The 20,663-nt window shown below is 46.5% G+C and overlaps 1 protein-coding gene across 1 annotated transcript; it reads right to left on the bottom strand.

The window, feature by feature from the left end:
• Positions 1-200: 200 nt before the first annotated feature.
• LOC136535162 (ATPase family AAA domain-containing protein FIGL1-like) lies at positions 201-13,994 on the bottom strand. Its single transcript, XM_066527469.1, has 10 exons — positions 13,621-13,994; positions 7,601-7,739; positions 6,960-7,379; positions 5,995-6,230; positions 5,708-5,835; positions 5,518-5,636; positions 5,351-5,443; positions 490-591; positions 302-404; positions 201-205 (listed from the first exon to the last, which is right to left on the bottom strand). Exons 1-10 carry the CDS (start codon positions 13,905-13,907, stop codon positions 201-203), a joined length of 1,632 nt encoding a protein of 543 aa, XP_066383566.1. The 5' UTR covers positions 13,908-13,994.
• Positions 13,995-20,663: the final 6,669 nt, after the last annotated feature.

The following is a 20,663-nucleotide window of genomic DNA, read 5'->3' on the forward strand; positions in this document are numbered from 1 at the left end:
CCATCCCCCAATCTTCCATCACTACAACCTCCGCAGCAATCCTCATAGACCAGATTATGTCAAAACTAAGCTCTCGCACTGGTCTACCCAAGGTTCAATATGAACTCTCTTTTTTATTGTTTTTCTCTCTTTTCTGTTTCCATTTGCTTGGTGTTTTTGTCGAAAGTTCAATATCAACTCCATTGGACATGCATATAACTTCAAACTGCCATGATGCATTAAAAAGAAACACAAAGCTGAAGATGGCTATGATGCTTAAAGCCTTAAACTGAGCGTTTTTTACGTCTGATGCATGAGGTACCTATAAGTAAGATTTGCTCATTTCCAGTGTCAAAACCTTCCATCTCAATTAGAAACTGTGTTTTCAGTCTCCTGCTTGATTCATGTTCACCATCTGATTTGCGCTGCAATCATGTTAAAGGCTATCAAGAGTCCACAAAACATGATGTATATGGGCATAACAAAAACAAGACATCAGAATCAACAAACCTGAGACAATAATGAGTCTATCTCATCCACAAATATGACAGCAGGTTGACGACAACTGGCCACACCAAAAAGTGCCCTAACAAGTTTTTCACCCTCACCAATCTGCACAAGCAAAAGAATAAGAAACACTATCTGAAAACAGGATTATCATTCTCATTTGCTATTATGGGGGCTGCTGCAGATATGCCACCCTGTGGTTGTGGGCCTTATGTACTTTCAATGATGCAGTGGAAACTAGGGCGGGCGTGGCGGCAGGGTGAATAAGGATTAGAGTGCTCTGTGGATGCTATGCTACCGTACAGCATCGTGCAGAGAACAAAACAAAACACTCAGGATTTTGGTGTTAGTTTTTCTTTTCAAAATTCTTTATTATAGAGGGTTTCACCACTGATCTAGATATGGTTTGGAAGACTGAATCAGTTCCGATTCTACCACGAAACAGCAGAAATGTTACCAAACGCAGCAACCACAAAACGTTTCAGGTGTGAAACCGTATGGAGCGATTCGTGTTTTCTTCGTTGGAGCTCGAAACGCTGCAAGCCTGGTTTTGCATGGATTCTAGTTTCCCTACTGTGTACCAATAATTATAGTTTTTTCAGTTATAATCCTTTTTTAGGGCAACAAATTAAAATGGGCTGCAATGAAGTTGTTCTTCACCCACAAAATTTTCAAAAATTTTTTGAAGCATATTTCATTTATACGATTCTTTTTATAAAAAAATTGCATAGAATCCAAACTAACATCTAAACAGTCTCATAAAGTGAGTCTGATTCATCACCCAAAACATTTCCTGAGAATCTAGATCCGAAACATTTCTACAAAAATCTGGATCCCTACCAAATGCACCCTCAAAGTGAAGTTGTAGTCAAGGGACTGGATGGTTGCTGCCCATGACCTTGCCAGTAACAAGTCAGCTAGGTTGTAGTGGATGTGCGATGGGGACTTAGTGAACATGACTCCCTATCTATATAAGATAACAAACCACCAAATCTAATCTTGGCTACCTCCTGGCTCCTGAAGCATGGGTCTAGGCCTTAGCAAACAAGTTGACAGGTTGATGGGATTGAGGAATGGGAACACAGAAAACAGGATGAGGGATACAAAAATCATAGTATGAAGGAAAATTAGTTTTATAGCATCAAAAGATCACGACATCTGGAAAATACCATCGAAAGACGTCCGTCACGTAAAATACCACTGAAAGAGTAGACTATTACCTACAAACAGCATTCTGTCACGGTTGCTGCTATCGCCGTGAATTCCACCGTCAGGCACCTTTCTTCCCCAATCCAGCGGTTCCTCCATCGTCCGTATGAGTTCTCCATCTAGCAGCTCCTCGCCTCCTCTGTCCCCTCGAGGCAACACCGCCGAGGATGAAGGACCTCACGTATAAGCGAACAACCCCCGCACGCAAAGCCTTGCTGAACGTGCGCACCACCGGCTCCAAAGCTCCCGGTGAACCTCCTGGGAGATCGCAGCACGCACCGATGCCGCAACCATCTTGAATCGAACCTTCCTCCACTCCTCGCCGCACCGGACATCGGGCGGGACCCTACCACGGGCTACTCGGCGGCGTCGTGATTGACCACTGCGTCCTGCTTACCGCCGCCGCCGGCATCAGCTGTTCCTTTATGCTGCTTGCCGTGGACATGGCAAGGAACCTGGACTACGTCACTGCGGAACCTAGGAACGCTTCATCACCGCGAAGACCCCGGCCAGGCCAGCGTGATTTTCACTATTTTTTCATCCCGCACGAACACAGCTAAATAATCAACATTCAAGCGGCGGTGCTGGTGATGGTGGCTGCACTGGCCTCCGTGATTTTCACTACCTTTTTTACTACTCTTCTGCAAGGATGTGTTTGCAGACCATGAGCGACCAATCGTTCAAGGTGCTTGTGTTCATGTCGGCATTTATCACTATACGCGGTTACTGACTACTACGGCACAGATGCTGCCATGCTAGTACGCGTACGGCGGCGGTGGAGGCGCATTCTACGGGCACGGTGGCAGTACTCCCTCTGATGCCTGGCACAGACATGTCCATATTCATGGTAGGCATCGCTGCAGCGGTTCATGGAAAATCCCAATGGCCGAGTGGCTGCGCGCTCCTAGCTAGGCGATGAGCTCCTAGGTCGTCTTCGTCCGCCTTGCCATCGCTGTGCCCGCTGCTGTCGTCTGCCTCTTCCCCGTTGACCTGGCACTGCTTCGCCGTGGCACTTCGATGGGCAGGTCCCAGGCCTCGATCACCCTGGTCGCGTCGGCGACGGAGCGCTCTCACGCGGCGTTGGGTACAGGCACGGCACTCACCCTGTTGCCAGACCAAGGGGCACGGAGCTGCTATACCTCCTGCATGCGAACGGAGAAGCTGCTAGACTGAGAAAGAAGAGGGCTTGACGGAGGGATTCACGACATTGGTGTCTACCGTCACGGAATGCTATTTGACGATAACATTCCACTCTTTTAATGGTATTTTACGTGACGATCGTCTTTTGATGGTATTTTACGAATGCATTGATTTTTCAATGCTACGAAACCAATTATCCCTAGTATGAAAGTGGCTCTTCTGTTTTGTTTGAGAGATGAAACATGAAGCAGGTCTTTTTGGGACAATAGTTAGAACAAAGTTCTTGGGCTGGGGAACATATCATTGTTCCAGGCAGCTAAGGTCAGGGCTTATCTCCTAGGTAATAGGCCTGTTCAACAACAGTTTTGTGCCACTTTAGATAGTTTTTGAAACGAACCTGTACGTCCGTCAGGTTAGACAGTTTGGTTTCCATGGTTTAGTGGTTTAAACCACGCTTTCCTTGTGCGCCGCTTCCGCCGCTACTGGCTACGGCATGACGTCCAACACCACAGCTCTGCCTAACTTCTGCTAGGCTGACATCACAGCGAGTGCCACCAGTCCAGCGCCAACACGTCCAGGCTACAGCAACACAGCTCCGTGTCAAAATCGCAGTTTGCGTCGCAGCTCCACGTCAAGGCTGCAGTTTCGCGTCCGCGCCACAAAACCGACAAGATCTGCCCTGTCGCAGCACCCACAGCAGCGGTTTGGCTCCGGCAAGCTTGGCGTGGCCTGGGCAGAGCTCACCGGCGCAGAGCTTGCCGATGCAGCTCGCCAGTGCTGCTGGCTCAGCAAGTAACAAGGAACGATGGATCTTACAACAACAACAAAGCCTTTAAGTCCCAAACAAGTTGGGGTAGGCTAGAGTTGAAACCCAGCAGAAGCAATCAAGGTTCAGGCACATGAATAGCTGTCTTCCAAGCACTCCTATCTAAAAGACTAAGTCTTTTGATATATTCCATCCTTTCAAGTCTCCTTTTATTGCCTCTACCCAAGTCAACTTCGGTTTTCCTCTGCCTCTCTTCACATTACTATCCTGGCTTAGGATTCCACTACGCACCAGTGCCTCTGTAGGTCTCCGTTGGACATGTCCAAACCATCTCAACCGGTGTTGGACAAGTTTTTCTTCAATTGATGCTACCCCTAATCTATCACGTATATCATCGTTCCGAACTCGATCCCTTCTTGTATGACCGCAAATCCAACGCAACATACGCATTTCCGCGACAATTATCTGTTGAACATGTCGTCTTTTCGTAGGCCAATATTTTGCACCATACAACATAGCAGGTCTAATCACCGTCCTATAAAACTTGTCTTTTAGCTTCTGTGGTACCCTTTTGTCACATAGGATACCAGATGCTTGCCGCCACTTCATTCACCCTGCTTTGATTCTATGGCTAACATCTTCATCAATATCCACGTCTCTCTGTAGCGTTGATCCTAAATATCGAAAGGTATCCTTCCTAGGCACTACTTGACCTTCCAAACTAATATCTTCCTCCTCCCGAGTAGTAGTGCCGAAGTCACATCTCATATACTCAGTTTTAGTTCTACTGAGTCTAAAACCTTAGGACTCCAAAGTCTCCCGCCATAACTCCAGTTTCTGATTCACTCATGTCCGCCTTTCATCAACTAGCACTACATCGTCCGCAAAAAGCATACACCAAGGGATGTCCCCTTGTATGTCCCTTGTGACCTCATCCATCACTAAGGCAAACAAATAAGGGCTCAAAGCTGACCCTTGATGTAGTCCTATCCTAATCAGGAAGTCATCCGTGTCTCCATCACTTGTTCGAACTCTAGTCACAACATTGTTGTACATGTCCTTAATGAGCCCGACGTACTTCGTTGGGACTGTATGTTTGTCCAAAGCCCACCACATAACATTCCTTGGTATTTTATCATAAACCTTCTCCAAGTCAATAAAAACCATGTGTAGGTCTTTCTTCTTCTCCCTATACCGCTCCGTAACTTGTCTTATTAAGAAAATGGCTTCCATAGTTAACGAACGATGGATCTTACAGCTCAGATTTGGCGTATGAGGAAGACGACGGGTCCAACAGTTTTTTAGACGGGTCGACCCAAACCATCCTCCTTTGCGGTTTGGTCTGGGCTGGTTTGCTGGTTTGAGTGGTTTGCAACCAATCCGTGAACAGCCCTACCAGGAACTAAATCCGAACATACCATACACCTGCCATGCACATTAGAAAACAACCTCCTGTATCCCATGGCTACAAGCACACCACCAAAAAGTATATTATATATCAATCAAGCAGGAATGAACTCCCGGTCCCCAATTATTTCCCCCTACTAGTACTTCAAATCCACTTAAACTATGCCATCTGGCCAGCTCCTGTTGATATTTACCCAGTAATGGTGTAGGGACTGTTACAGTTCTGATGGCACATTAATTTGAGTGAAGAGAGTACAGACACGTATATCAAGATGATGCAGCTTTGATACTAAAATGATGGAATTATCAGTATTAAAAATCAAAACAAAGTGCCATGCATACCCATTTGCTTGTTAGTGAACTAGCAGATATGTAGAAAAATGTTGCCTTGGCTTCACCAGCTATTGCCTTTCCAATCATGGTTTTGCCTGTTCCCTGTAGAAAACAGTTCATATATTTAGCATTGAGGAAAGAGAGGCACAACACAAGAAGATGAGATAAATACCCACAGGAGGTCCAAACAACAGTAGACCCCTTCCAGGAGACCGACAACCACGGAATATATCAGGACGTAGCAGTGGCCATATCACCATCTCTGTCACGCATTTCTTTGCATGTTCCAAGCCAGCTATTGCAGTGAGGCACGAATTAGTTACAGGGGCAACAGAAATCCTGAAGACCAACAAGGAAACTACAAACCTATGTCATTCCAGCGAACATTAGGATCCCTATCCATTATTTCATTACTGACATGTTCAATAAGGCGGGATTCCAGATTCCTCAGCTTCTCAGGAAGCTCACCATCAGGGCCACAAAGCATTTCAATACTGATGATTATCAAAATTATTTTGTAATTGTGACTATTAATCATCCACATCAGGCATAGTAGAATAGATGATGCACAATCTTTAGTGACAAAACCATCACAAGAAGGAAAAGATAAAATAATTCAAATGGTATTAGGTACTTAAGTTGGAAATACAAACCATTTCCTTGTTGAAACTTCCATGGACTCGTCATTTTTACCAGTGACCCGTGGGATTGTTGTACCTGATCCTCCATTATTTCTGATAGGGGGTATAAAACTACCACGTGGTCCACGACGAGAATTCCAGCTTGGTCTCACGCCATAATTCCGTGTACTATGGTTGTTATCACATTGCGGTGATACAGAAGCACCTTGTGGACCACTACATGCAGACTTTTGCACAACATCCATCCCCTAGAAAAGGAAAAAAAAACACAGCAGAGGCACAAATTAGGTTGTCAAGACATCACAATTATTATCAATGCAGTTAAAGAGGTGTGGGAGGGACAATGTCACAATGTGGAAGTCTAAAAGTGTGTAACATATGTGGCAAATGGTGCCATGCCATGCAATAAACCCCTTGGTTAAAGGGTTTGCAACTTTGCATACAAGCTTAAAGAGAACTTACATAGTTTGAAGGTGATAAAATCGTAGTTTGAAGGAGACAAAATCGCTAATCAAGAAACAATTATCATGATTTACAGAGAAACATTTAATAAATAAACATTTGACCCAAATATTTTCCGAAAAACAATATTGGTGATTCAGGATTGCATTCAGTGATAGCAGCTACAAAAGTGAGAAATAGACAAACCATGTAACTAGCTAGGGCACTAGTCAATGTAGTTCTTTAGAAAAACAAAATGATATGACTTAAGCTCGCACCTTAACAACAATCAACTAATGAAAACAAGACCTACAACCTATAAACAGAAGCAGACTGGCAGTCAATATCTACAAGCCTATAACTGAACAAAACAAAAGCTGCATTGTATCTATTAAAAACCATTGGTGTTTTATGACATTTACATACAAGCCCTCGTCCTAAATATTTGTCAAACAGGACATAAAAATGATACATACAACAAATAATAGCAGATTAGCAGCATAGATGAAAGTACATATTCTTACAATTGTGTATACCATCATTCTCTTGGCAGTTGTAAACTCATTGGCAGGAGCATCAGCTTCATCATTACTTGATGGAGAATTTGCAACCTCACATACAGGACTTCTGAACCCTGTATGTTTCCACTTTGCATTCTGCAATTGCCCACGGGATTTCTCATCCCCTTCAGCGTCCAGATAAGCAGGATGCCGGTTACCATTTTGACTTGTTCTATTTTCAACACCAGCACACTCTTTAGATGAGTTATCTGATTCGAACATATTTCTGTCTGGTATGCCATTTGCCTTCAAGGACTTGCTGCTATATAATGATGTCAACTTCTTTTGCATCATTAACTTTGAAGCCCTGATGCTTAGCTTCTCATTTTCCATGTCAGCTTGGCTTTCATCAACGCATGGAGCCCATTGAACCGAGAACTCTTGGCATGTTGCATTCTTTCAAATTTCAATGCATATCATATGCAGAGAAAAGGTACTTCAACTTAGTGCGGAATAATTTTAAAATCTATGTAATTCTTCAAATAGTGCTTAATAATAAGCAGCAAGGACAACACCACCCTTCAGAAATAACTTAATAAACAGAAAAGTTAAGGAAGAATAGCAAGAAAAAGTATAGAATAACACAAAAGAGAAGTAAAAGAAGTTGAAAAACATACCAGTTGTTCAGAAGCATTTGCTTTAGCCTTCTGAAGAAGAGCTTGGAAATACTTTGAACACTGGATTCTTTCAACATTATTGCCACCCTGCTTTGCAAAAACACAGCCAACATCCGTTCTTGCGAGCTCAAAAGCTGCACTGAACTCAATCATAACAATGGCAAGTATTAACACGTAAAGAGGAATGTATTTAAGACCGTACACATTATAGTGTAATCTTCAAGAATCCAAGCACATACGAGCAAAAACAATGATTTTTTTGTATATGAATATATATTACAATGGGCTGAAAATTACATAACAGTTTTCATCAGCTATTGTAAATAAACTAAAAGAGACAAATAAACAAAAGCCAACTTTTACTACTTCCAGGGTTGATAAAGAGACATTTCACAATTTTTAAAGTTGCTTCAAATATTCCTGTTTATGAAGTTCCAAATACTGGTTTAAATTTGCACAAGCATTTCTTAATTTACACACCTCGAATGCTTAATCATGTCCTATGATACTGTTACGACGGGCTTTACTTCGAAGGAAGTACGGAGGAGATCGAGGAACGCGAGAGCGAGCTAGGGCTTGGCGGGCAGGAGCCGTGGTGGCGGCGGCAAGAAGTAACGATGAACAGTAACGTGGTTGGGCACCCAAGGGAGACAGTAAGTCTCAATCCCAGGTTACCTCTTCTATTATAATTCTTTAATATTTATACAAGGAGATCTCAACCGACTCAAACCTAATTCAATCCAATAACCAACTCTAATAGATAACCTTCCTACATTCTAGGACCTGAGAACCAACAGGCCGGCTAAGCCGGACTCCTATCCCGACGTCTACGCCTATAGACCTTACCGGTCATAACATCTCTCCCCTCCTCAGGAAACAGCTCGTCCTCGAGCTGAAACGAAGGGTGAGCTTCCCGAAATGCAGGAACTGGCTCCCACGTTGCCTCGGACACAGGCATGCCGGACCACTCGACGAGGACGTGCCACACGCCACGACGAAGTTCAGAGCGCAGGATGCGTTCCGGTCGCTGGAGAGGCCGGCCGTGGCGAAGTGGAGGTAGCACAGGCTCGATCGTCGGCGGTGTACCACGGAACGGCTTTAACACCCCGACATGGAAGACATCATGAATCCGGGCTCCCTCCGGAAGACGAAGCCGGTAGGCCACCTCGCCCACCCGCTCAATCACCTGGAAAGGGCCAGCATACTTGGGCCCCAACTTGCCGCGACCGCCAGGAACTAGGGACTGCGTGTGTCGATGAAGCATGCGGAGCAGTACCCAGTCCCCGACGGCAAACTCCAATGCACGGTGCTTGGCGTCATAGAAGCGCCGAGCGTGCTCCTGCGCCTGGAGGAGGCGAGCGCGTACCTCGTCCAAGAACTCATCCCGGTTGGCCAACATGGTGTCGACAGCCTCCGTGCGCGCCTCCCCTAGAACATACGGCGGCAGGTCGGGTGGAGGATGGCCATAGACCACCTGAAACGGAGTGGTCTGCAGCGCCGTGTGATATGCGGTGTTGTAACAGAATTCTGCCCACGGCAACTAGTCCAGCCAGTCGCGAGGGCGGTCACCCGTGAGACATCTCAAGTACATGGCTATGGCCTTGTTCACCGCTTCGGACTGCCCGTCCGTCTGTGGGTGGAACGCCGTGCTCATCCGTAGCTGGACGCCGGCATGACGAAACAGATCACACCACACATGCCCCGTGAACACTGGGTCGCGATCGCTGACGATGGACTCGGGAAATCCATGGAGGCGCACGATGTCCTGGAAGAAGGCTCGCGCCACTGATGACACCGTGTAGGGGTGGCCCAAGGGAATGAAGTGCGCATACTTCGAGAACCTGTCAACCACCGTTAAGAGAACACTTTTACCGTGGACCTTGGGCAGCGCCTCAATGAAGTCGAGGGAGATATCTGCCCAAACTCGCGAAGGCACCGGTAATGGTTGTGCAGTCCCGCGGGGTGCAATGTCTCTGTTTTGTTCCGCTGGCACGTGGAGCAGGAACGCACAAAGTCGCCGAAGACGCGCCGATCATGCTCAGCGTAGAACTGGGTACGAAGCCGCCGCAGAGTCTTTTGGACGCCCTCATGGGCTCCTGTGTGGGCGAGCTGTAGGACGTCGTCCAGGAGCGGTGACGCTGCCGACAGGAAGACGCGGCCGTCGTGGAGTATAAGGCCCTCCCGGACGGTCCAGGAGGCCCCGTGCGCACCGGCGGCCACGTCGTCGCGGCGTGCACGCAGCGTGGCGTCGGTGTCCAGCTCCTGGCGGAGGTCATCAAACAGCCGAAACGTCGGAGTCGAGAGCAGCGCGAGGGACACCGCATCAGCGTCTTCGAGACCCACCAAGAGCGGGGTGTCGCCGTCGCGGCGGGACAACGCATCGGCCACCACGTTCGCCTTGCCGGGGTGGAACTCAACCCTGAAATCATATCCAAACAATTTGCTCACCCATTGATGCTGTGGAATTGTCGAAAGCCGCTGGTCGAGCATGAACTTGAGGGCGTAGTGATCAGTCCGGACGACAAAGGCGCGACCCCAAAGATACGGGCGCCAATGGCGGACTGCTTGAACAAGACCGATGAGCTCGCGCTCGTACACAGCCGCTTTGAGGTGGCGAGCCGCAAAGGCCCGACTGAAGAACGCCATGGGATTCCCGTCTTGATGAAGGATGGCTCCGAAGCCGGAGCCGGACGCGTCGCAGTCGACGACGAACGTGGCGTTGAAGTCTGGAAGATGGAGTACTGGCGCTGCACACAGCGCGGCCTTGAGAGTCGTAAATGCCGCGTCCGCTGTCTCTGACCACCTGAACCCCTCTTTGCGCAAGAGCTGCGTCAGTGGGGCGGCAATGACGCCGTAGTCTTTGATGAACCGGCGGTAGTAGCCGGCTACCCCAAGGAAACCACGAAGTCCGCGCGCTGAACGCGGTTGCGGCCATGACTGGACAGCCGCCACCTTGGTCGTGTCCATGGCCACCCCCTCAGCCGTGATGACATGGCCAAGGCAGTTGACCGAGGAGGTAGCGAAAGAGCATTTGGACCGTTTGAGATGCAGCCGATGCTCGCGGAGGACGTCCAGGACGGCGCGGAGATGCTGCAGGTGCTCGGTCCACGTGGAGCTGTAGACGAGAATATCGTCGAAGAAGACGAGGACGCTGCGCCGCAGGAACGGCTTGAGGACGAGGTTCATGAGCGCCTGGAACGTCGAAGGCGCGTTGGACAAGCCGAAAGGCATGACCAAGAACTCGAAGTGGCCGTGGTGTGTCCGGAACGCCGTCTTTTCCACATCAGCGGGGTCGACGCGGACCTAGTGATAACCTGAACGGAGGTCCAACTTGGTGAAGAATTTGGCGCCATGGAGCTCGTCCAGAAGCTCTTCGACGACCAGGATCGGGAATTTGTCTTTCACCGTCACGGCGTTGAGTGATCTGTAGTTGACACAGAAGCGCCAAGTTCCGTCCTGCTTCTTGACGAGCAGTACAGACGCGGAGAAGGGGGACGTGCTGTCCCGTATGACCCCCTGCTGGAGCATTGCCTCGCACTGCCTCTCCAGTTCATCCTTCTGGAGGTAGGGATATCTGTAGGCGCGGACGGCGACAGGTTCGGCGCCCGGCTTCAAGTGTATCCGATGATCATAGGGACGCGCTCATAAGCGCGCGCAAGCCGCATGGCATGCTGCAGGTCCAGTGGCTCGAGGAGCTCGACGTCGATGCGGATGTGTTCCGGCAGCCCGCCGGTGAACAGCCGCGCTTTCTGCAGCGTAGACAGGTCGCCGGCGTGAGCGGCACGGGCTTGAAACTCCGCCATGTACGCGTCCACCGATCCTCCGAACGGCAGCCGCGCCAAGTCGGCGAGGTGGTTGGTGCTGAGGGCCAGCCCGAAGCGCAGCTGACACATGTGACGGAAGTCCGGCCACGCGGGGCGGCCTATGTCGCCTTCCAAGACGAGGTACCACTATTGAGCCACGCCCGTGAGGTGATACGATGCGAGCCAGACCTTGTCTACCTCCCGTGTCATCTGTCCGCGGAAAAACTACTCGCACTTGTTGAGCCAGCCGAGCGGGTCTTCTTTGTCGTCGTAGGTGGCGAACGTCAGTTTGTGGTACTTTGGCACAGCCACGCCCTCCACTTCTGGCGGTAAGGGGATCTGTGGCGGCATCGAGGACATGTGCGACGTCGGCGCCGAGACGTAGGGCAGTCCTGTAGATGAGAACACAGGCAGCGGGGACGATGAGTGCGGGAACTTGATCTGGGTGATTGGTACTCCCGTCGACGGTGGTGGAGCAGGCGTCCTCGAGCCGTGCGCCGCTGAAGATGACCCTGGCACAAACGGCTGTGGCGCCACGGCTAATTCCGCGGACGCCGCAGTGACCTCGGAGATCACCGGAGCGGAGGCCACGGGTAGGGCTGGAACCCCACCGAACCCCGGCACGCCGAATTGCGGGAACGCTGGCAGACCGTCGATCGCCGACAGCCGGGCACCCTGGTCCGCCAGGTGGTGGTTGACGGCTGTCATCTGGAGTTGGAGGCCCGCGATTGCTTGTGTCAGCGCCTGGAGCGCCTCCACAGTCGACATGGGTTGGGATGCGGCCGGCACAGTGGCCATAAGGGTGCCCGATGTGGCCACCAGCAGCATCAACCCGGCGGATTGTGGCCCGGCGGCGGCGGGCACGCCGGGCGTGGGAACAGCGGAGGAAGGAGGGACCGTCGCCGACGAGTCCCTGGATGTCACCATGGTCTCTGATACCAGGTTGTTATGACGGGCTTTACTTCGAAGGAAGTACGGAGGAGATCGAGGAACGCGAGAGCGAGCTAGGGCTTGGCGGGCAGGAGCCGTGGTGGCGGCGGCAAGAAGTGATGATGAACAGTAACGTGGCTGGGCACCCAAGGGAGACAGTAAGTCTCAATCCCAGGTTACCTCTTCTATTATAATTCTTTAATATTTATACAAGGAGATCTCAACCGACTCAAACCTAATTCAATCCAATAACCAACTCTAATAGATAACCTTCCTAGATTCTAGGACCTGAGAACCAACAGGCCGGCTAAGCCGGACTCCTAGCCAACCAGCCGGCTAAGCCGAACTCCTATCCCGGCGTCTACGCCTATAGACCTTACCGGTCATAACAGATACACATACCCTTTTTGGTCTCACGCTAGCACACTATAATACAGGTGCTGGTCTCAAAACAATATATCTGTGAGATGGTACACAATTGAGACATATTTCACACATGAGAAAGAGAAAGAATTGTCCAAGGTAATAAAACATAAACATTAAACAACGAGAAAGAAATAAGAAAAACAAAATATTATTACTCTAGTGAGCCCTATATAGGATGAGGCTGCCGCTTCAATTACAGAACTTAGATAGCACCAAATCCTTTGTAGGACATGGTGGCACCCCAAATATTTGCATAACCTTAATATTGGTGGAATAGCACCATCAACTTTGAATATGCCTTTGCTATGAACATTCCATTTACCCACTACTAACATGTTTGCCCATGTTAGATTCTGACTTTAGCACATATACCAGCTGACTAGTATTCTGCTACTTAGAGCAACTGAGCAAGTAGTTTCAATGAGAATTCCTTAGCATGGCAATCGGCAGCAACATCAAAGAGCATGTGCATGCAAAGAAATAGCAGGATATCTTTCCATCTACACATGCACTTTGCAAAATGTGATTTCTGGTTGGAAATATTACTGCAATACCTGTGTTGCTGTGCATCCACATCTCATATGGATGAGAATAGATGAATAGAAGACATCGAGAACGGAAATTCCAAAGATCGGTGAGAACCAAACCACACATACAGTAAATCGAGGCAATTTTTTTTTTTTTTTGGTAGCAACGTCTCAGCAACTGAACTATAATATTTTATATTTGCAGCCTGCGTAATGTAGCTGCAGTAGATTCCTCGGATCTGGACAGTCCGCATAGTTACCGTCGCGTTCCACGAGTTCGGACGCGAAATAGGGAGGGGGTGGATTGCACGGGGACGGGGGCAGTGTTCCGTACCGGTCGGAGTCAGGGACGCGGGCGCGTGAGGCGGCGGCTAGCCGAGCGGAAGCCGCGGCGCGAATGGGCGCGACGAAGGCGGCGTCCACGGGGCCCGCGCCTGCGGCTAGGGCCTGGGAGTCGAGGAAGCCGAGGAGGCGGAGCGCGAGCGCCTGCGCCACCATGGCGTCCCCGTGCTCGAGCGCCGCGTCGGCGCCGAATAGGAGGGAGTGGAGGCGCCGAAGCCGCTCATCCGCCTCCTTCCTCCAGTTTGTCGGGCAGCCGGCGGCGCGAGGCAGCTCCGCCATTTCAGGGGCGTGTTCGATGCCTCGATGCTTTCCGTTCCGTCGTCTCGCCTCCCCACTTGGCTCTGCTTCCCGCTTTTTTTGCGCCGAACCCTGTTTGTTTGAGTTTTTGGTTTTGGCTTTGACTTTCTGGATGTTGGCTTTGTGAAAGGTGGCATGTGCAAAAGTTGAGGCTGTTTGCAGGCTAGAGCCAAATAGAGGAGGTGCGACTATTAAAGTCGTATTTAGTGTGGCTTCATGCTGAATGCTCTAAGGCCGAAGCCAAAGCCCTACAATGCATTGTTTTTAATCTTCATAATCAAATTTATTAAGTAAAAAATTATTTATGACTTAATTGTCATTTTTTCAAGAAAAATGATCAGATGAAAATAAATATCGTGCATCTTCATAATCATATCTATGGCCTTATATTTTCATGAAGCGACAAGGCAAACTCTCATTCATGACATTCTTCCCTTCTTATTTTCAAGGTAGGATCTTTTTTATATTTTTAATCCTTTTCGGGTCCTCTAAGGAGTCTCTGTGGTGAGGAAGAATGGCGGTTTGTCGGTTCTCCTTTTTCCCCAACTTTCCAATCCCTAAATTCGTCATCTGCAATCCTCATCGATCCGTCTTCCACGCCTCCCTTGCCGTGATTCAATTGAAGATTGACACCTACTTCCCTCAATTTCATTCGCTTTGGCCGATTTCACCGGAGGTTACCACCTGCCCGAGGCCCAGCTCGGGCTCACAGCGACACCTCCTCCTTCACCGCCCGTCACTGCCACGCACCTATCCATGGCCCCCTCCCGCTTCCCTCGTCGCCTACCTCCGATCCACCGCTTCCAGGTTTGTCATGCTTTATCTTACCGATGAGGCACCTGAAAGGTCCTAATATGGTTAAAGGATAGCCTATTTAAAACTCTACAAAGCATTAGAGTAGTTGATTAGTACAACAAACGACATAAATCAATTTTGATCTAGCTCTACAAGGGTTGCAAGCCACATATTCAATAATTCTATTTGCTATGATCACTAGGCATACAATAAGCTAGGTCACTACACACTAAGCTAGTGTGCTCTCAAAGACTAACTAAAGAGCCAGACTAACCAAACTAACAAACTCTCAAAGACTAACTATACTAAAGAGCTTGACAACTAGTTTGCAAGAAACGTAAAGGACTAAGTAGGGTGATTATACCGCCATGTCGAGGAGTGAATCAATAACAATATGAAACCAACCAATCATCGGGAGAAATCCAATCACAAGAATGACACATGATTTTTCTTCTGACGTTCACGTACTTGCCGGCACGCTAGTCCCCATTGTGTTGACCAACACTTGGTGGTTCGACGGCTAATAGGTGTTGCACAAACCTAGTCCAATAAATGGACACCGCAAGAACCTAACCACAAGTGAGGTAACTCAATGACACGGGTAATTTACTAGAGTTACCTTTCGACACTCCGTCGGGGAAGGCACAAAACCCCTCACAATCACCTGAAGACGCCCACGAACAATCACCAACTCGTGTCGATGCTTCTTCGCTACTCCAAGCCATCTAGGTGGCGGCAACCACCAAGAGTAACAAGAAATCCATAGCCATAAGCATCCTCAAGTGCCACTAGATGCAATCACTTAAGCAAATACACAAGAAAATCACTCCCAATCTCACTATGATGATGAATCAATGATGAAGATGAGTGAGAGGTGTTTGCCTAGGCTCACAAAGATGTATCATAGGTGAAAATGTCCAAGATGGTGAGCCCAAGGCGCCCAAGTTCTATTTATAGAGGCCCCAAGCTTAAACAGTCGTTGGTGCCTCAGGGAGCCAACCAGACTCACTGATCGAATTCATCCCGGAGTTTGGTCAGGTGCTTCCGATCCCCCAAATAGGCCAGTCACTGCGTGCCACATCATCACGTTTGAATTCGACCGTTATGTGCTCACTCGCCTAGGACTAGACATGCCACTACCCATGACCAAACCCTAAATGCCCTAGCGTCAGATCGACTCTAGTATGGCACCAGAGATGATTTTATTGGACCGGACGCGTCCGATCAGGGATGACCTGATGCGCCCCAACATCCGGTCAGTACAAGCTTCATGAGGGTAGCGACGCCACTGTATGTTGGCACGAACCTAATGCGCCCCTTGAGCATCCGGTTGTGCCAGCCCTCCTACGTCTACTCGTAAGCCCATGCCGCGCCCTCTCTACTCACCAGTGACTGGACGCTAGGCCAGCGTCTGACATTGCGTCCCATCATACCACCTCTATAGACCAAGGCTTAGGGTTTGGCACCGGACTTGCCAACCTAGAGTCCGGTCAGCCTGAAATCAGAGTCTGGTCGCATGCCTTCTCTTTCTTTTTTTCTACCTTCACAACCACTTCACCCTTGCTTCCAAGTTGCTAACCACAAAGTGTGTAACTTGTGTGCTTGTGTGTTAGCATTTTTCAAGGGTGAATTGTTAGCACACTACGTCCCTAATGCATATGCAAGAATCATGTCACCTAGTGGCACTCGATAACTGCTTAGACAAAGATTTCCCCTCTTTATAGTATAACTATCGATCCTAAACACACTCACATCCTCTATGGTGTCTTGAGTGCCAAAACAAAAACATATTTGATACCTTTACATTGATCAACCTTGTTTTTGTTTTTCTCTTTCTTCTTTTTCAAGTTGAGCACTTGATCATCTTTTGGTCATCACCATCCACCATGATCATCCTCTTGCTCCATCACTTGGAATGGACTATCCTCTCTTGTCTATACACTTAGCACTAGGATTAGTCCATAGGTTTCATCAATTATCCAAAATCAAACTAGGGCTTTCAATCTCTCCTTTTTTGGTAATTGATGACAATCTTTTCACAAAGATTTTCAATAAAAACTTTTTAGATTTGTGTTGCTTGCCCAAGTATTTTACCATGTGTAAAGGATATGGACAAGTTTCATAAACCCAAATTGGTAGCATTAGCTCCCCCTACATATGTGCTGAGAGTTTGGATTTGAAAGCTTGCACATATGCATAGATAGGAAGTGTGGGAAGTAATGTCTACCAAAAGATGCTAAGGTGTAAAGAATGGACTTTTAAAGCGTGATACCAATCAGAGTTGTCATTTGAACACCATCCTTAGCACCATTGTTTGCTAGATACCACTTGAAAATTACAAAGATAAACTAGATACATCGTGAGATCAACATTAGAAACAAGGCTCTAGTACCACTTGTGAAAACCAATTCAAGTGTCTAGCTATCCTATGCATGCTAGTTTTTTATTTCATCATTCAAACCTACAACTAGCATACACCATACAAATATGGATAGAGAATTTAAAAACTTGTGACATGCAAGCAAACATATGTAATGCACATCCAAATGTAACATACAAGTTTATGAGCTTGCTCCCCCTACTTGTGTGCTTCAAATTTTAATTGTAATTGATCCTCTTCCTTTCTCCTATCTTAAAACTTCTCCCCCTTTTGCAATATCTTTGGGAATTTTTCTCCCCCTTTGTCATCGAAGACCACAAAAGGTGAGCTCTAAAATTTAGATAGTGAAAGCATTGTTAAGTGAAGATCATTTTCCTAAATTTGGTTTAATCTAGATTACTTGAAAAAGATATTCAACTCGGTTTGATCTAAGCACAAGCTTCTTCACACCTCAAAGTAAGGGTTACCTTGTACCACAAACATGTCATATGCTACCACTAGATCATTTCAAACATAGAAGCAATAGTGGTACCATACAAGCATCAAATTCATTTGATTTTTATGAATGAGCCTATAAAACATGAGGAATGACTAGATGTATTAAACAAGTCCCTAGCAAAGGATGAATGACATGTCAACCAATTTTACCTTGCTTTGCTCAAAGGAGAGGCATGCCATATAATGGGGGTGCATCAACACATATGTGAGAAGTCCAATATGTTCAATTCATTCCTTAGCTTGCAAAACCTCTTCTCATCAAGTGGCTTATTGAAAATATCGGTAAGTTGATCTTCGGTGCCCACCTTCTCAATTGAAATGTCCCCTTTTTGTTGATGATCTCTTATGAAATGATGGCGGACATCTATGTGCTTTGTTCTTGCATGTTGAACCGGATTTGTTGGTGAGCTTCATGGCACTTCACTGTCATGTAGCAATGGCACTTGTTTGAACTTGATTACAAAATCATTCAAAGTAGCCTTCATCCAAAGTAATTGAGCACAACAACTATCGACCGAAATGTACTCTGCTTCGGTGGTTGAAAGTGCTACACTATTTTGCTTCTTTGATGACCAAGACACAAGTGATCTTCCCAATAATTGATATATGACTGAAGTGCTCTTTCTCTCAACTTTGCATCCCGCATAATCAGAGTCCGAATATCTAATCAACTCAAATCTAGCTTCTTTGGGATACCACAATCCAACATTTTGTGTATGCTTCAAGTACCTCAATATTCTCTTTGTTGCCTTCAAATGACTTTCTCTTGGAGAGGCTTGAAATCTTACACACATGCATACACTAAACATCATATTCGGTTTTGATGCAGTCACATAGAGTAGGCTTCCAATCATAGACCGATATATCTTTTGATCCACCATATTGCCACTTGCATCACTATACAAGTTTTCATTTGTCCCCATAGGTGTACTAATTGCTTTTGCATCTTCCATGCCAAACTTTTTGAGCATGTCTTTAATGTACTTGCCTTGACTCATAAATATACCATTCTTTAATTGCTTGATTTGAAGAGCAAGCAAGTAACTAAGCTCTTCAATCATGGACATCTCAAACTCATTAGCCATTATCTTTCCAAACTCTTCACAATAGTCTTGATTGGTTGATCCAAATATGATGTCATCTACATAGATTTATAACACAAACAGTCCTTACCAATCTTCTTGGTGAAGAGAGTAGTATCAACCTTGCCCATAATGAATCCTTTAGAGAGTAGAAAATCCCTCAACTTCTAGTACCATGCTCTAGGTGCTTGCTTCAAGCCATACAATGCCTTCTTCAACTTATAAACATGGTTGGACTTCTTCTCATCTTCAAAACTAGGTGGTTGCTCAACATAGACTTCTTCATTGATGTAGCCATTGAGAAATACACTCTTCACATCTATTTGATAGAGCTTGATGTTGTGGGCATAAGCATCGGCTAACAAGATCCTAATTGCTTCCAATCTTGCAACCGGGGCATATGTTTGACCAAAGTCAAGACCTTCAACTTGAGTATATTCTTGAGCTACCAATCTTGCTTTGTTCCTTACAACTATCCCATCTTGATCTTGCTTGTTCCGAAAGACTCATTTGGTTACAATCACATTGTGTCCCTTAGGTCTCTCAACTAACTCCCATACTTGATTTCTTCTGAAATTGTTTAGCTCTTCATGCATAGCATTGACCCAATCAACATCTCTCAAGGCTTCATCTATCTTCTTTGGCTCAATAAATGACACAAATGAAAAATACTCATAAAATAATGCCAATTTTGATCTTGTTTGTACACCTCTAGAAATATCTCCAGTTATAGAATCTAATGGATAATCTCTTGCAACATTGGTTGGTTGGAGCTATTGAACTTGATTGCTTTCACTTGGTTGGTCATTTGATTGAGATGATGAACTAGCCACTTGTTGTTGATCTTGCACTTGAACACCACTTCTACTAGCTTGATTTTGATCATGAGAACCATAGCTTGCACAATTTAGTTAGAGAGCACTTGATCTTTATCATCTTCAACTTCAATCACTTCTCTAGGCCTTATATCACCAATATCCATCTTCTTCATTGCATTGGTTAATTGAGTGCCTCTCACACCATCTAGATTCTCATCTTCCTCTTGGGAACCATTTATTTCATCAAATTCAACATCATGCATCTCCTCAAGAGTATCACTAGCCAAATTCCAAACTCTATAAGCCTTGCTAGTAGTGGAGTAACCAAGCAAGAAACCCTCATCACATTTCTTCTCAAACTTGCTCAATCTAGTGCCTTTCTTCAAGATATAACATTTGCAACCAAACACCATAAAGTATGCAATATCAGACTTTCTACCATTCAAGATCTCATATGGGGTCTTCTCCAATAATTGATGACAATAGAGGCGGTTGCTATAGAAGCAAGCCGCGTTGATAGCTTTGGCCCAAAATGAATGACTAACATTGTACTCACTTAGCATTGATCTTGCCATATCAATCAAGGTTCTATTCTTCCTCTCAATAAGACCATTTGATTGTGGAGTGTACTTGTAATAGAACTGACCAATTTATAAGAGCACAAGTATAATAGTAGCCACCGAAGCGATCGCACTGTCATACCTGAGCCCATATAAACCCAGTAGTCCGTCGAATATCACGAGGACCTCGAAAAATCCAACACACAACTAAGATCGTACATGAGTCAATATACATGCCACATGTTACATAGAGTTCACAAATACATTACCATATATCAGAGTATGATTAAAGTTATTACAACTCAAGTTCCAATAAAGTAGTAGCGGAAGTAAAGTAGTTTTAAAATCGATGTCTCACACCATTGTTCAAATACTTGCCAGTTTGTGATCACATCCCACAAAAGCATCATAGATTAGATATATAGAAGCACCTTGCCCATGGCCTACTCCTCGTCCATAGTGGGACAAAAGCAGTTCTTACAATATCCATGATAGACTGTATTATCTGCAATAAGTGGGAAATAAACCCTGAGTACAAGAAGATACTCAGCTAGACTTACCCGTCATAAACCAAAAATAAAATGACACCAAGGATCATATAAGGC

This window comes from Miscanthus floridulus, unplaced genomic scaffold, assembly GCF_019320115.1.
Source record: "Miscanthus floridulus cultivar M001 unplaced genomic scaffold, ASM1932011v1 os_2578_1, whole genome shotgun sequence".
In the NCBI taxonomy this organism is placed as follows: domain Eukaryota; kingdom Viridiplantae; phylum Streptophyta; class Magnoliopsida; order Poales; family Poaceae; genus Miscanthus; species Miscanthus floridulus.

Coding starts and splice junctions, on each gene's coding strand:
- LOC136535162 (XM_066527469.1), bottom strand. CDS start 13,907: ATGGCGGAGCTGCCTCGCGCCGCCGGCTGCCCGACAAACTGGAGGAAG. Junction 7,740..13,620: donor CGCGTCCCTGACTCCGACCG/GTACGGAACACT, acceptor GATTGAGTTCAG/TGCAGCTTTTGAGCTCGCAA. Junction 6,231..6,959: donor CAACTGCCAAGAGAATGATG/GTATACACAATT, acceptor TTCCTTTTCTAG/GGGATGGATGTTGTGCAAAA.